At 47.0% G+C, this 17,590-nt stretch overlaps 1 protein-coding gene across 1 annotated transcript in view; it reads left to right on the top strand.

The window, feature by feature from the left end:
• Positions 1-286: 286 nt before the first annotated feature.
• The window catches only part of BCL2 (BCL2 apoptosis regulator), a 161,651-nt gene continuing 144,347 nt past the window's right edge, over positions 287-17,590 (top strand). The window contains exons 1-2 of the mRNA XM_087819144.1: positions 287-1,016; positions 1,244-2,101. Coding sequence (XP_087675270.1) covers positions 1,538-2,101 — 564 coding nt within the window. The 5' untranslated portion in view covers positions 287-1,016; positions 1,244-1,537. The remainder of the gene's footprint in view (positions 1,017-1,243; positions 2,102-17,590) is intronic.

The raw sequence follows: 17,590 nt of genomic DNA, 5'->3' as shown, positions 1-17,590 counted from the left end.
GCCCCCTTCCTCCCCGCCCCCTCCCCGCCCGCCCCGCGCCAGCCCGCCCGCCCTCGCGCCCTCGCGCCCGCCGCTCTCGGTCTCCCCGCCGATCCGCCGCCGCCGCCGCTGCAAGCGAAGGTGCCGGGCGCCGGGCCCTCCCCGCCGGCGCGGCCGTCATCGCCCGGAGCGGGTGCGCGGCGGGAGCGCGGGGAGACGGCCGCCGCCAGCGCCGCCGCGCAGGAGCAGCAGCGGGAGCAGGAGGAGAAAGGGTGCGCAGCCCGGAGGCGGGGTGCGCCGGTGGGGTGCAGCGGAAGAGGGGGTCCAGGGGGGAGAACTTCGTAGCAGTCATCCTTTTTAGGAAAAGAGGGAAAAAAATAAAACCCTCCCCCACCATCTCCTCCTCCCCACCCCTCGCCGCACCACACACAGCGCGGGCTCCTCGGCTCTGCACCGGCGGGCCGGGCGCGTCCTGCCTTCATTTATCCAGCAGCTTTTCGGAAAAGGCGTTTGCCGTTCGGAGTTGAATCAGAAGCGGATTCCTGCCCCCGTGCCCCGCGCGCCCGCCGGCCCCCGAGCCCCGTCCCTCCCCCCGGGGAGGCGTGAAGCGGTCCCGCGGCCGGGGGTCCATGTCTGCGCCCGCGCGTGTGTGCGCGCGCGTGTGCTGCCGAGAGGGGGGACCTCGCAGGACTTAGGCAAATACCGGACTGAACATTGTAATTCATCTGCCGCCGCCGCTGCCTTTTTTTTTTTTTCTTTCTTTTTTTTTTTTTTTTCCTCTCGTGCTCTTGAGATCTCCGGTTGGGATTCCTGCGGATTGACATTTCTGCGAAGGAGAAGTCTGAGGCTGCCTCTGCCAGGGCTCCTCGCTTTTACCGCGCCCCCACGCACCCCCAACTCCAGATTCACTTGGAAGTTTCGCAGCAGCTGTCACCGGGGAGCCCCGAAGGTCGATGGGTCTCTGCCTTACGCGTCTGTTTTGTTTTCACAATAAAGGAAACTTGACAGAGGATCATGCCGTCCTTAAAGAATAACAAGTAAGTTCTTCGCGCAGGCAGTTGGCTTTGATGTAACTTTTAATGGCAACATTTGAGATTTTTCACTCTAAGTGCATTCGAGGACGTTGACTGTCCAGGCAGCTGAATCCGTTCCTTCTGGCGTGTGGTTGTCGTGCGTGTGCCCTGCCCCCCCCCCCCCCCGCGTGTAAAGGGAGATGCACCTGATTTTGGCTTATCGGTGGTGTTGTTTTTTTTTAACCTTTCAGGATCACGGAGGAAGTAGACTGAGACTGACAATAATTAATAATGTGCCTCATGAAATAAAGATCCGAAAGGAACTGAAATAAGAATTTCCTGCATCTCATGCCAAGAGGGAAACACCAGAATCAAGCGTTCCGCGTGACTGAAGACACCCCCTCATTCAAGAATGCAAAGCACATCCAATAAAATAGCTGGATTATAACTATTCTTCTTTCTTTGGGGGCCGTGGGGGCGGGGACGGGGGCGAGAGGTGCCGTTGGTCCCCGGCTGCTTTCCTGTCGCTCTTCCTCCGGGGAAGGATGGCGCACGCTGGGAGAACAGGGTATGATAACCGGGAGATAGTGATGAAGTACATCCACTATAAGCTGTCGCAGAGGGGCTACGAATGGGATGCGGGAGACGCCGGCGCCGCGCCCCCCGCGGCCGCCCCCGCGCCGGGCATCTTCTCGTCGCAGCCGGGGCGCAGCGCCGCGCCCGCCAGGACCTCGCCGCCGCCGCCCCCGGCCGCCCCCGCCGCCGCCGCGGGGCCCGCGCTCAGCCCGGTGCCGCCCGTGGTCCACCTGACCCTGCGCCAGGCCGGCGACGACTTCTCCCGCCGCTACCGCCGAGACTTCGCGGAGATGTCCAGCCAGCTGCACCTGACGCCCTTCACCGCGAGGGGACGCTTTGCCACGGTGGTGGAGGAGCTCTTCAGGGACGGGGTGAACTGGGGGAGGATTGTGGCCTTCTTTGAGTTCGGTGGGGTCATGTGTGTGGAGAGCGTCAACCGGGAGATGTCGCCCCTGGTGGACAACATCGCCCTGTGGATGACGGAGTACCTGAACCGGCACCTGCACACCTGGATCCAGGATAACGGAGGCTGGGTAGGTGCACGTCTGGTTGGATGGGAGTCCGGGATGGCAGGCCCCGGGCGCGACGCGGGGGCTGGAGTGTGGGTGGGCTCCCGGGCCACGGGCTGGCCCCCGAGCCAGTGAAGTAAAACCAGGTGTGTTGTTTCCCACCCTCCCTTCCCTCGTACCAAACGCGCCCCGCCTACCCCACTGTGATCGTTCCCTCCTACCCAAAAGCGTTTTCCTTGCCTGCCAGCTGGTGAGGTTCAAAGACCCGGCATTTCCTATCCAGTAAGATCTTGGTTGATAAATGGGATCCCTCCAGGGTTCCTCAAACTGGGAGTCCCAAGAATCCCCAGCGCCACAGTTACCTGGGCCTGAGTCGCTTGTTGAAATGGGAGAGCCCAGGTTGAGTCCTGGGAGTCTGCATCCTACACAGACTCCCCCCCCACCCCCACCCCGGGGGTTTTCTTCTTTGTACTAAAATTTGAGAACCACCCAATTAGAAGAACAGACTGCACCAGAGGACCAAGGCACCGAGCCTTTTCCGACTCACTTGGTAAAATCTACCCAAAGCGGAAAACCAATGCAGCCCCTGTCCCTGGAAAGCTGACTTTCCAAAAGCCCCCGGGGACCCCAACCTACAGGTGTGGCTCATCCCCAGTGGGCGTGCCCGAGTGACTTGAAGAACATTCAGCCGTGGATGCTTTACTTGGTCTCGTCGGTGACAGAATTTGCATTGGCTGCACACTTTGTGTTCTATTTCTATACCTGGTGTATGATTTTAAAGTTTACGGAATTTTAGCCTCTTAGTTTTCACCACCTAGAACCCACGTCACTCGGTTCCTCTGCTGAGCAAACTTGCGTCTACAGTGCCTGCATGGAGCAGAGAAGAATTGATTCCTAGCTGTGACTTTAGTTGAAGTGATCGGTGTCTGTAGTTTGAAAGAATGCCTGTGAGATGATTTTGTTTTATTTTTTTCCCGGTACTGTGTCAGATAGAGCTTCCATCGTGCGACCATAAAGTTCTTTTTGTGTGTGTGATTCTTTGGGGGAGGAGAAGCATTGGCATTGAGATCTACACCTTATATCTAAAATTACTAACTGGTGAAAAAGTAAAAGAGGAATAGTTTTTGTCTGAATTTTTTTTTCGGACTTTTGTTTTAATCTGAAGAATTACCTTTGGAGAAGGAATCAATTCAGTGCTTCCTTCTATAGTCTCTAGGGAGAATTACTAATGTTATTGTTTTATAGGACCTAACGGGAGCAAAATGCCTAGGAATGATTACCAGTGGATTTGATTTCAAGAAGCATGTTATGTATTTTACTACAGTTTACAAAGTGTGCTGATATTAAGGGGCCAAAAAGAGGAAAGGCCAAGAAAAAGTATCTGGCTGACATGAACATCTGATCCCACTTGACCAAAGTTGACAAAACATTGATGACACTTTTCAGTGTTTAAAAGGAAAATCGACTAAGATACCACCCCTCCCCTTGTTTAAATCTCTATAATCTAAATGCTCCTTGGAAATTGTTTTTTGAGATCCTATATTATCAGATCTTTAGTAATTCTGGAAGAATTCACCAAAGGGTGGGAAGAATATTTTTGTTAAATGTTTGGTTAAGTAGGTGGTTTTATTTTTAACCACTATAACCAAAGAAGTAGAGACTTGCAGACGCCAAAAACGATCATTTTAAGGCCAAAGTAAAACTGATTAAACAGCTTTTCTGTTTCATATTTTTTTATGAAAAATAAAATACCTAAAAATGTTCTTTCTAGTCGAAAGAAAGCCAAGGTGGTAACTGTCATCTGTCAAGCTATTTAATAAAAAGATGGGAAACAGAGACATATGGTTATGATCGAAATTAAGACATAACCTTGATCTTTGTTGTTGAGTTGTAGTAATCTCATGCAGTTGAGTGCTCTTTTTAAGTGAAGCCTTGCTTTTCCTCCTTATAAAATAGAGTTTTTGTTGTAGAGCCCATCTTTGTGGTCAACAGGTATCTGAGGTTAATAAATGTAGAGGCTATATTTTATGATGCCAAACCACAACGACATACCATAGAACATGATAACATTTTTTTGACAAAACCTCTTATAGTAAAAATAAATCAGAGAGAAGCACAGATGGCTGATGGTAAAATGTGTAGTTTTCGGAACAACATATAGATGGGCGACTCTGGAGGAAAACAAAGGAATTTGGCAAAAAAGTCTATATCAGCAGATGCAATCGTAAGTGGACATGCCGGAATAAAAGTGGCAGAAATGATTTACCCGTCCTTTCGAATGTGCATTCTTAATCTAAATCCTTGTTTTAGACGTCTGGCGTACAGACAGATTTTCCTCCAAATTTGCATCTGTTGAGGGTTCCGTCTCTAATGATATGTTGCATCTTACAGTGAAAAGTACTCTTAATAACAATAATAAAGTTTCAGGAGAGAGCTAGCACATTCTTTTGACGTTTGACAGTGACTTGCACTGGGTCCAGGACTCTGGATCAGCTTGCCTACTGAATATATACTGATGGGGGCTTTAGACTTGACATCACTGCTTTTCTTTGTTGCTGCTGCTGCTAAGTCAGAACCTCTCGTGGCCGAGGAAACGGTTTGCGTTCCACGTTCCATGACTTGGAGAAAGCAGGGCCTTGGGATGAGAGGCAGTTGAGAGATGGTCCCAGAATCCTACACATTAAAGAAAGACTAAAGAAGAAATTGGGTGCCGAGTGGGATGTGGCTTTATTCCTAAGTCTGCACAAGGCCTTGTGTGGCATCCAGAGAGAGGCACTGCAGAGGGAGCAGAGAGATAGCAGCAGTTCCGGGGAATGTCTAAGACCCTGCTGGGCGAAATGGGGTTCGTGGACCAGCAGCGTGGGAACGTCGCGGAGATTCAGAAGCTCAGGTCCCACCCCGGAGCTGGGGAGTCAGAATCTGTGGTCCACACGATCTACAGGTGTTTGTGCGCGTGTTGAAGTTAGAGATGCTTGGCCACCATCATCTACCATTCCTGGGGACATCTTTTACAAAGAATGACAATCTGGGATGGATCTTCCGGTGTCCCTTTCACAGGGCCATGGTATTACCTAGAATACTGAGTATCTCCCACATGTCCGCTCGACTGATGGGACCCTTGGAAGATACAGGTTGGAAGGAAAGAGACGGGAGATGAATTATGATAAGCTCAGTCTTCTCCGGAATGTTTTTCATGGTAGCTATAGAGTTTGTATTGGCATCGCCCATTAAAACAAGATAGCTTTCCTGCTCCGACGAAAGGCGGGAGATTTAGCTCCTTTAATAGCTGCGTTAGTTATTATTTTATCCCCTCGTAACACCGTTGAAATTCTGTAGATGGGTTTACTGGCCCCGACACTACTTCCAGATGAAGGGGCTCTCGCAAGCAAAGGGCTGAGATACGGGCAGGTTGATGGTGAGTGAAAACTGACAGCACCCTCCAGACTGAGAAATGTGATATTTAGTTTCATGTCTTAGAAGAGAGCGAGATGTGGGCTAATGAGATGGCTTACCAGGAGCCTGCCTTCATTCTGTTGATGAGATGGTGGCCCGCCTTTTTTTTTTTTTTGTCTTTTGGTCTCTGTGGTTAAGGAAGACAGAAACTTGCTTCTCCACATCCAGTAGAGGTAGCTTCCTTTTTATTAGTTGGTCGACAAGCAGTTTCTCTTTTCTGTATCTAGTCCATGTCTACCAAAACATTTGATTAACTGGAAAGCAATACCATTCTCATGCCTGTGTACAAAATACATGAAAAAGCATCCTTTTTCCAGCGGCTGAGTATCGGCCGGCTAATGGCCAATTTTGGCAGCAAAATGATAAGATTAAAAATAGTCTGAAGATGATCCAGCCTTAAATGATATATTTAACGATGAACTTTCCTTGGGAAAGTGCATCTTTCTGCCTGCTAAGAGCCACGTGACCCCTTTCAATAATTCATTTTGTAGGGAAAAAAAATAAGGGCATTATTGCTCCTAGAGTTTGCAGTCATGTGCTGTTGAGTAATTATATTTCTGGACCTTTGTAAAATTTCACAGTGCGCTCAGTTCTCTTTTCTGTGTTAAGGCCTTGGTCGCTCTTTCGCGTCCCTTGAAAACGTGGCTCTCTTTTACGCCTCCTGCTACCTTTCGCTGCGCTTTCTAGCGAGAGCTCATTGATCTTTTCAGCAATCCTTGATCGAACTGGTACATTTCTGATTGCTTAAATGTCACTAGGCCACACGGCACACCAGGAAACAGAAAGCCACAGATTTTTTTTCATTTTTTTTTAAGCCAAACTCTCATATATTTTCCCTTATCTCTACTCCCAGGCGTCGTCAGCTTTTTGGAGGAATGATAAACCGCTCACAAAGCAGGGGTGTGGGTGCCCCATTCATAGTGGCCTCTCCCACGCAGACACCCCGCACCCGCTTCGGCGGCCCCTCTTCACGTCTTCGCAGTAGCCCGGCCAGGCAGGGTCTCAGCAGCGGTGCCTTCGCCCTAGGAAAACAACACTGTCTTTGTGGAGTATAGGGTAGTGCGCAGGTAGAAAGGTTTTTCCCCCAGAGATATATTGTATTTGAGGTTCAAAGGTTCTGTTAAACCTTTTTAAGGTAATCTAATATCACCTTATTCAGGTATAGCAGTAACCTCGAAAGCTGGTCGCCCTTTCCCCCGGCCCCATACAGAGACCACTCAGTGAATTTATTTCACTCTGAAGCTTCTCTTTCATTCCTCTTGGTTGAATTCAAACAAAATTAGTGTTTGACATCTAAATGGAATTGACCATGAAAATCAGCCAGGGACTGAGACAGTTATTCAGACACGATTGCGAGTCTTCTGCGTGCCCTGGGTTAGCGAGGGGGCGCAGGAAGGGAAGCCTTACCCTGTCCCGGGTGACCTCACAGGCTCGTGCTAGGCGGCTCAGTAAACTAATAGTTACCCTGCAGCCAGCCGATGGGCATGATCCTAGAGTTTAGAGGCAAAGGAAGAAAGCAAAGTATGTGTTCTTTTGGACACACATCGATCTTTGTCTAAGAAAGTTATTTCTAATCATGTGGCTGTTCGTATGTGCATTAGGCCTGATGTAAATGGGAGGAGAAACGTAGATACATTTTGAAATTCTGTGTAACACAGACATAGGCTTAAGAGAACTGAAAAGTAGGGGGAGTTCCCTTGTTAAATATTTACCCATTAAGCGCTCTTTCTACACATTAAGAGGACTTCATAAGCACCAGTCTGTCGTTCTTAAAGGATTTCATTAGTTCTTTCAAGTAAAAGGTAATCAAGGCTCTGATTAGGGTGGCTAGAATAGCTTCCTTTGGAGGACCGTCTTCCTTAAATCGTTCTTGCATGCAGGAAAGTGCAAGTCGACTTTGAACCAGAACAGGGGGTTCTTCCTTTGGGAGAAGGGAAAAGAAAAAAAGGGTTTGTTTTATTTTGGTTTTAGGTTATAGTGCTGTTCGGTTGATCAAGAGGCTCCCCTTCCAAATCGCTCTTTGCAGGAATTCCTGGCCCACCGTAACCGGCTCCCAGAGAGCAGGTGTTCGCCGTCTCGCTTCTTGGCCCCGTGGTCCTCTCTCTTTAAATGGAGGTTGTAAAAGTTTTGAAATTACAACAAAGCCGTTTGCGTTTTTAAAGTGTTTTTGTGGACGGCCTCTCGTTCTGATCTACGCTCCGTTCTGTAGTGCTGACATTATTTCTCCCCTCTTTATTTGCCAGACAGAAGAGAAAGCCTGTCCTTCAGGGAGAATGATGATTGAGCGGCTATTTCTCTCTCCCCAGCGCCATTTGGGCTTTCTCATAGGGACCCCGCCGCATCCCCCACCGCCCTCTACCTGCCCCTGGCCCCACCCCAGAGAGGACCCTGGGTGTGGTTCTGTTACACTCGAGCACACGAGGGGTAGGCTTCGGCTGAAGAAATAGCGTTATGTGTGGGTAGCCGAAAGAGGCAGCAGGAAAGGGGTCTGACCCGAGCTCGAATGAACCTCCAGTCCAGTCTTACTAGAGGCAGCAAGGCAGGGACCATTTCTGCCCACAGAGGCCGCGCTTTCCCCCGGGGGCCATGCATTCCAGCGCTCTGCAGGGAAAAGGGAGCATCTGCCGGCGGAAGCTTTCCCCGCTCTGGCCTCAGCCGCGGGAGATTAGCGTGAGGGCTGACTTACTAAACTCAAACTAAAGGCCCTTACCCTAAAGACACTTCCCCAAACACCCTCTTGAGAGTGTGCGAAAGGGACTGTCCCTGCGATGCCGGGGTGGCCATTTGTAGCAACGTGCTGCGAGCTGCCTGGGTGGCTGGCTTGAGCGACTGGTGGATTCTCCCAGAGGGTCCACTGTAGGCCTGCCTCTCGACATGCTGCGCACCGAGGCCACGCTTCACCGGGAAACGCTGTGTTTGGAAAATTGCTATTTCCATGCTTCTCCTGGTTTTTTTTTGCCTTCAGGATTTTCAGGACTAGAGCCATATTTCGTTTCTAGTTAGTCATCAGCTCACCAGCTGCCCGGGGCTTCACCATAACGACTCAGAAGCTTATGACGGACTGAAGTCTCCTCTTGACTCTGTCCCTGAAAACCACCCAGGACCCACTGCGTCAAGTGACGCTTCCGATTTTCAGGAAAGATTTTACCATTGACAGTTCCAATGACTATATTCCTCTATTTTTTTAAAAAATTGATTTTGAAGAGAGAGAGAGGAAGGGAGAGGGAGAGAGAAACATCAACGTGTTGTTCCACTTGTTTGTGCGTCATTGGTTGGTTCTTGCATGTGCCCTGACTGGGGATCGACCCGCAGCCTTGGCGTTTTGGGACAAGGCTCTAACCAGTTGAGCTACCCGGCCAGGGATCTATAGTTCTCAGTTTTTAAGCCTCTTTCTTAAGCTTTGAAAGGAAATGGCGAGTTAACATTTGGAGCATCAATGTTGCCGGTTGACTTTTTTTGACTTTTTCCAACTCTTCTTAAGAGATACTAAGATTTCTTCTGCTTTACAACGTGATGAATGTTATTTCTATGTATTAACTCTGAAATTGAATTGCAGCCAAGCATTCCACTCCACTGCATTAGAATGTTCTGAGAGAAAATGGGACAAATGCTTACTGCCATTCGTTCAGTGCCTACTGGGGACATATATTACCTTCTTACAATTAGGGTAGGAATAAAATTAATTACAAATTATATCATCAGCTTTAGATATTGATTTTTTTATCTCTTTGGGGAAAGAAGCAAGTTCATAAAGGATGCCAGTTGGCACTTCTGAGTCTAAAATTTCAAGACTGTCTCCTAGCCATTTCCATGATGAATTCCAGCCAGCCAGCCAGCCTCCCTCTCTCTCTCTCTTTCTGCCTTTCTCTGTCTTCTCTTTCTCTCTGACACTGAAAATTTAGAGGTGGTTTTGAGCCATTTCATAACAAAATTATAAGTACAATGAGGTAGAGCCACTTATTAATATTAACGTGACAGTGTAAGAAGAAAATGATTTGAAGAAAATGAGCGAAACTTAACCGCAAGTTCCTAGTCACCAGGGCAGTGATGGGAATGGAAAGGGTTGTACAGATCTTATTATTATTTGAGATAACATGCAGACTAACTTTTTTTTTTTCTGAGTGAAAACTGCTTATTGAGAGTCTATTACATACAAAGCTCTATGCCAGGTGTTTTAATTGAGTAAAAAAATGTGTAAGATGACATTTGCCTTCAAGGAACTACTTCAAGGATCCAGTAGTGAGACCACGAAAAGTCCATATGTGAATTGCTGGGCAATTTTCACTCTTTAGTGGATGGAGAGATCAGGTCCCGGTGGAAGGGGGTCTGGAAGGGTTTCAAGCCGGAGATGATGCGCGGGAGATATGGGGACGGGGCATTTGAAGTAACTGGGCCAGAGGAGTCCAAGCAGGCGGGAAGGTGTGAGGCACGTTGGGGGAACTGCAAGGAGATGGACCCAATGGGGGCATAGAGATCTCTCTCGTGAGATAAGACCGGGTCCTAAGTCGAGAGGTTTGTTTTTAACTTGGTAGCCAATTAAAAGGACATTGAAAGGGTTCCGAGGCATCTGTGGGTTTGCAGAAGAGCGACAATGACCAATGCTGGACAGCGGGAGACCAGGTAGCAAATTTGAAGCATGGTGGTGGAGTGAGGAATGGAAAAGATGGGACCGGCCTGGGGGATGGTCCAGTCAAACCAAAGGACTGACAACAGATGGGACATAGGAATGAGGGGCGGGAGGAAGCAAAGGACTTAAGTTCAAAACCCAGCTGGTTCAAAACATGATACTGTTCTTAAGAGAGAAGGGAAAAGTAAGAAGAGTTACTGTTTCCTGGAGCTCAAGAGAGAAGTTGGGGCTGGTATCCAATATGCCTTTTCCCCCAAAGCTATGTAGATTTCCCATTTTCTCTTTCAAGTCCCAAAGTGGTCCTAGCAGCCGCTGCTGATCCTCCTTTCTTTTATTACTGCTGTTCCCACACTGCCTTTCCCCAAAAGTTTTCTGTAGACTTCTAGGGATTGGGTTACAGTTACTCATTTGGAGTCCTACTGTTCAAAAGCTGGCTTCTCACTATCAGTTTGCCTACTTACAAAGTAATTCAACTTGAGTGAAATCAGTGTTGCTCTGCTGGCCTAGTAGAATCCTCCACTTGTGGGCGGCTTATACAGTCAAGGTGTTCTCCTTCGCTGGGGCTTCCTCACTTGATAAAATATTTCTCCTCTTAAATTTGTCTTGGCACCTAGCATAGTAGGGTAGTGGTGCACACATTGATTGTTTACTGAATTAATGAATTAATAAAACGATTATGTTAGAAGCATTTGGGGGACTTAACTCATCCTAATCCAACTGACATTTTCCCACTCCCCTTATTATAGTGTGTGTGTGTGTGTGTGTGTGTGTCAAATGTCCCATCCCACAGATCTGTTAATATTTAATAGAAATGAAAAAAGAAAAATACCTGTTAACTCTTTTGAATTCATCCATCATCAGTGAATTGAAAAAGTATGTCATTTATACCTGAAGAGAAATCGTCTAGATTTTGCTTTATATTAGATGTTAGACACTAGCCCATTGATCGTCATGTTTGTGTCTTGTTTACACAAAGAATATAGACATACATTCTACATACATGTGCACAGGTGTTCTCAGTCCTCATGTTTCATATCTCACGTCCCGTCCAGACGGTGAAAGTCTTGATGTCTGAGATTATTCATCATCTTATTACTAAAGGACGTCAAGACTTGCCCAAGGTCCTCCCGGTAGGAACAAGGCGGGCTTTCCCTCTGGTCTGCGTCGTAGCTCAAATATAAAAGACCTACAGCACGGGAGTCGTGGGGGTAAATGGTCCTCCAGTTCCCATGAAAACAAGCAGCCAATTGAAGGTGGAAGTCAGCACAGCTCAGTGTTCCCAGAGGTAAGAGAACCGAAGATAAGATTTCATTTCCCCAGACATTGACCAACAAGAAGACCACCAGGGGTGTCATGGGGAAAACCACTGGCCAGACAGCTTTGGGCCACGTTTTCTGTTCTCTTTGATGCGAGCATCCCGCCTCTCTTGGTTTTACCAACTGGTGGAATTTGTATTTTGAGAGTCCCCATTCCCTGGCACGGAGCAGACTCACAGCATTATTACTCACCATTTGTCATCTGTTTGAGAAAGATGGTATGATTTGTTTACTTGTAATGAAGCTTGACCGTACCGCTCTAGGGACTTTTTAAAAAGAGGGATGTGTCAGCTTACAGATTTGTCCCCATGAATGAAACCGCAAGCAGATTTTCTCTTCTCCCCCATCCACCCTTCCTTCGGTGACCATCTGCGCGGCATGCTACCAGCGCCAGGCCGTCTTCAAGTGGCTTATCTAGGAGTGAATTCAGAAACTTCAAATTATAAAGGACACCCAGATAATTGGCCTGTTTTCCAAAGTATCTATCCCCTGTGCTGCTGCCAGATTCCTTCTTAATGAATGCATCCAGTGACAGTGGGATTCTTGAGCTCGTCTGTATCCGTGAGAAAACGAGCTTCCCTGCTTTGTAACAGCTTGCGGCTCGGGGAGGAAAAAAATGACAGCCATTGCACAAGTTTCCTTTGAATGTAGTTTTCTTTCCCATAAATGATACTTTGAGAGTACACTTAAGGGGTTATTAGTTTTCTATTTCATGCTTGGCCTGTGTGTGAGAATAGCGCAGGCTGTCACTGTAGATCGGTAGCCGAACACGCCTTGTCTGGTGAATGTGAGCATTTAATATTTAGCGCAATTAAAAATTAACTGATGAAAGTGCATGTCAAATGGAATTTGAAAATACCTTGTGGAAGGAATAGCGAAAGGGCATGACCAATGAGTAAATTAGTGGTTTGAAAATGTGGAGACTTTGGGGAAATTTAATAGGAGTTGAGATGCTTGACTTGGCCTTCAAACTTCTCTACCTGCGTGGCTGGGCACGGAGCTAAAAACTCCGTGTCCTGTTTCTTCCTATTAAGGACCCATTTGCATCTCTGTTTTCTCGGGAATAATTGGTTTTGGGGGCTGGGTGATACGGTCAAAGCAGATGGAACAGGAGGTCAGTTATTCATTTATCCCACATTTTTTTTTTTAATTGAGCGAGTGCTGTAGGCCACACCCTGGGAAAGTGGGAAAGTGGGAAGTGGGAACCGGTTAGATGTGGTTCGTAGTCTGGGGGGCGAGGATCATTAAACAGCAGATACAATCAAGCAAGGGTAGAGCTGAGAGGGAGGAAATGCAGTCCCAGTAAGGGTATTTATTACACTCAAGGAAGCCTTCCCAGGAAAGGGGGCTGGAGCCTGAAGGATGAGCTGAAATTACCCCGGAGGAGCGGGAAGGAGGCCCAGAGTGTGGCCAGCAGGCAGAACACCGAGAACAAATACCAGAGGCAAGAGAGCATGGACGGGGCGAGCTGCAGGAATTGCGGGGCCGGCCTGTTCTTAGCGGGGACGCCAGGTCACGGAGATGATGCTGGAGATGTACCGGCGTGGAGGCCTTCGCTCCAGAAAGGTCATTCTGGCTCCACGTCATCCAGTTAATGAGACTGGCGAGAAATCAGTGACAGCTCAGTAGGACTGTGTGCCTGACCCAGAGGAATGGAGTGGAGACAGTAAGAAATCCATAGCTTTGGGCAACGATTAGGACCGGAGTGGAGAGATTTGGGGGAAGATGTAGTGATCGACTGAAGGTTTCGAAACATGGCTCATCTCATCGTCAACTCCGGTAGTCTTTCTCTACAGCCCTTGTGAAAAGAGTGTGGTCGTTGTTGTGGTTATGCACGAGCCTTTGCTTCCCTTATTTCCCATTCTCCTAACACTGCCTGGTTGAAAACTTTATTTTGTTAGAATTCATGTTGCAATACATCTTCATCGACAGTTAGAAGAGTGTATGTGAAGAACAAATTCTGTTAGGAAAAGCAGTTTCCATAGAGTTCTCCTCCAGGTGAAAAATTGACAACAGTGTTTTCCTGCCCTCGTGGAGGATTTTAAAGTTTCCAGAGGCATTTCGCATCTCCTGGCCCGTTTGAGCCTCCGGACAAACCGTAGGCAAGGCGGGTATTGTGTTCCCACTGGCCTCTGCCTTTCTCTCCCCACACCCGTATTGTTATTTGTTTATTTCCGCGCGAAGAGAAAACTTTACCCAACAAAGTTCCGTGAGAGCCAGTAAGTCGAGAAGAGCTGGTCTTCATTCCCAGACCGGAGTCCGCAGCTATTTCGTTACACTGAGCTGCTTGTCCGGATATGTTTTCATAAGGACGCCAGATTCCTCCGTAGAAACTGAATCAGGTATCTCTAATTTAAAAATATCTATCCTCTCCTGCTTTCTATCTAAATGTTTCAGAAAATTTAAATCTAGCCTTCCTTTCAGGTTGACGTTCCTCCTTTGGTTTAGCTTTTGAAGTGTGTCTTATAAGTGTACCGCAGAGGGACACCCACCTGCCTGTCGTTTCATTCCCACACATGCTCTCAAGACGCCCTGGGTGTGCGTGTGAGCTGGGCCGTGGACTTGACCCTGCGACGCCTCCTTAGGGGACAGCAGCGTGATGGATGTGAGCATTCCCTGAAACTCCGGGTGAGAGTTCTGGAGAACAGCCCCTTTCACAGGGACAGGTGGAATTATATCATTTTTGATGGTTGGTGTCTAACTAGCAAAGTCACATTTGTATTGACTTTTAAAATTGGGCTCCTCTCTTTGGGTAACAGACATACATTTGCCTAGTGAAGTGCTTACTGAATTTAGAAAAGGGGGAGCCTTCATCAGCAGGGCTTCTGGTGGTTAAAGAGCATGTGGCTATGTGAGTTCAACTTCTCAGTCATTCAAATATTTATCACAGTGCTTGGAGCTATAACAGAAAACATGACATCCAGGGGCCATCTATTACCATTCATGAACCCAACATTGTACAGGCAAATAATTCTCAATATGCTATAAGGACTAAAATGTAACAAAAACAGGACAAATTGATACAGGAGTACTGATGGGGCAGTCTTACCTTCTTAAGTTAGTCTTTTTGGTTTTTTTAAGTTTATCTTTTTTGTTGAAAGTATTATAGATGTCTTCTTTTTCCCCATCGATCCCCTCAACCCCCCTCCCCGGCTCCCCCCAGGCTTAAGTTAGCCTTGGAAGTTCTTCTGCTCCTATTTGCAATTTACACAGAGGTGGTTGAACGGCTTTTTAAAACGAACAGCTGAAAACAGAGTTTTCTACCTTAAAACTAATATATGTGATTGGTACGATGCAGCCTGCATATCAGTTTAAAACGGGTTTCCGTGCACACTATGGAATGAAAGACTGCCAGTATTTTTGGCTAAAATGTTTGGAGCACTTTTCCCTGCTCCCTACCGATCCTGTCATGTTCCCCATTTTCATTTATCATGACACTGGTCATTGGCCACAGTCACTGAAAGTCAGGAGAAAGGAAGGAAACGAGCATGTTTGAACCCCAATATGTGCCAGACTCTGGGTGTAACGCTTTTATGGACAGGAGATTAGTTAACCCTGATAACCTCTCCTGAGGGTAGGAAGTGGAATATAGTTGAGGAAACAGAGGTTCTGCAAAGTCAAGTAAACTTGGCCTCGTAAGGTTTTCGGCAACCCGAGCAGTAATTGATGTCCTCTGCAACTTAAAGACATTTAAAAAACTTTAAAACAGAAACCTCTCAACTATAACCACTTGAGGCGAGTAACTCTGGGGTTTCTCTTGTGTCTCTTTAGGAAGCCAGTAGGCTGTCTTTCTTTTGGTAAGTAGGACGTGGGTTTTTAAAAGTTTTCATCCTTTAAAAGGAGAGAAACACTTTGTTTCTGTCTCTCTCCTCTTTGGCTCCAGTCGTCGGCATAAATAGCCTTTGAAAAATAAGTAGTAAAAACTGCTTCATACCAAGACCAGACACCTGATTCAGAAGCTCCTCCGCGGCCGGCCGTCGTGTGCGTGGGTGGGTGTGTGCGTGTGTGTACACGCGCGTGTGTGTTGGAACAACAGGCCCACAGTGCGCTCCGTTTCAGGAGAAATGACCTCACTGTCCAATTGTGAGAAGCCTCCTGCCTTAATCAGAAGGTGGGAAGGTCTGCGGTTTCACCTGGGGTGTGATCCCCAGCCCTGGGCCGTTCTTATTTTAGGCATGACCTCCGTGTGTTTTCCAGAGTCCAGAAGTGGAATGACATGTTCCCCAAGTTTACAGGATGATGATGTATCTGTTTTTATATCTAGCTGTAAATTTTATTCTACTCATAAACAAACCCACCTTCAGTAACCCGGGTGTACCAGGGGAGAGTTATTTCCATCCCCTCGGTTTAATTTGGATACGTTTGGCTTAGAACAGCGCAGTGTTTCCATAATAACATTTCCACAGGATGCTGCTGTGTTGATTCGCAGGGCTCAGGGAGTTGCACCACGGGCCAGGAAACTACTTTCTTAAAGAAACTTAAACTTGAACTTCTGACAAGATAGGAAAGTCTTGCTGGGCTCCTTGTGAAACTTCTCTCTTTCTTTCCCGCTTTCTCATGCATTCACGAATCTCTGTGTTATTGCCCAGGTATAGATTGAATATTTAACTAATTTGAAGTTCGTATGCTACATAAGGAACTCAGATTCAGAAGAGAAAGAACTATTTTAAGGGCTTTGTTTAATAAAGCCTGTATAAATAAAAAATTAAATTAAACCTCTCTCCCAGGCACAACATGTTATAACTTTTAGAATAGAACTTCATGGTATTTCGTAAGGAAGCGAAAAAGGAAGGGAAATTATTATTCAGGCAGAGGGACAATAGTAACCTTTCATTAAGCGAGACAGAGTTCAACACCAGGTTCCCCAAACCCCGGGCCTGCGTTAGTGGAACTGAACATGCCCCCAGCTATTTCCTCTCTCTTTTATGGACCAGACTGCTTTAAAAATGTTGGTCCAATATAATCTGAAATGTCTAATTTATACTCTATAACTCAACAGTATAATATTTAAAAGGCTGCTTTATGTATTTTTTAGAAATCCTTAAAATCCTAATGACTTCAGATAATTAGGATTTTGTTCTCTAAGGGCTTTAGATGTGACCTCTTGCTTATAGGGACTGATCCCAGCACAGGAGGGGAGGCGTGGATTCCAGGCCCGGGATTCGGTGCCCAGGGTAGACTCGGTGGTTTCCAGGGCAGAGGAGAAAGCTCCACCCCTCCTTGGCCCCGGTTCTCCCTGAGATGATTTATAACATTCACGTGGGAGTGAAGAGCACCTGAGTGTCACCTGTGTTATAATTTGTGCAGAAAAGGCCTTTATGGCCGCAAAGCCCACGAACACCTTCGAGATCTCTGTTTAGCAGTTTTGATGGGACTAGGAAGTAATTTCAACCCCGGCTCTGCAGAACGATGTCGCAGAAGTTCACACTCGAAAGGTCACACCCGTTACTCATAAGAGTCTGTGCATCGTTGTGACAGGTTTGCTTTTTAAAAAGATTACATATATAGCAGTAAACACACCTAACAAAGTTTACCCTGTTGACCATTTTTAAGGACACAGTTTAGTGGCGTTAAGCACATTCACATAGTTGTGCAATCATCACCACCATCCATCTCCAAAATTTCTTCATCACCCAAAACTGAAACTCTGTATGTACCCAGTGAACAGAAACCCCCATCCTCTCCTCCCCTCAGCGCCTGGTAACCACTGTTCTGCGTTCTGTCTTTCTGAATTTGACTGCTCTACGCGCCTCATATTAGGGGAATCATCTAGGGTTTGCCCTTTTATGTCTGGCTTATTTCACCGAGCGTGATGTCCTCAAGGTTCATCCATGTTGTACCATGTGTCAGAATTTCATTTCTTTTAAGGCTGAATAATTTTCCACCCCATTTGTTAAAAAAAACGAATACAGTTTCTCACAAGATTGGTTATCATGTTTTTTCCAGTCAGTGGAAACACTTGATACAGTAAACTAGTACTGAGTGGGCAGGAGAGGCCTGCGAATTATTAGAAAAGTTATTGGAAGAGTCTGACGGTAAGGGAGAGGAGAAAACTGCTATTACAGCTGGGTCAGGAACTAAGAAACTCAGCTGTCGGAGGCTCCTCTGTGTGGGGCG

This window comes from Miniopterus natalensis, chromosome 7 (assembly GCF_054644295.1).
Source record: "Miniopterus natalensis isolate mMinNat1 chromosome 7, mMinNat1.hap1, whole genome shotgun sequence".
Lineage (NCBI taxonomy): Eukaryota > Metazoa > Chordata > Mammalia > Chiroptera > Miniopteridae > Miniopterus > Miniopterus natalensis.
This window is presented reverse-complemented; position numbering and strand designations above follow the sequence as displayed.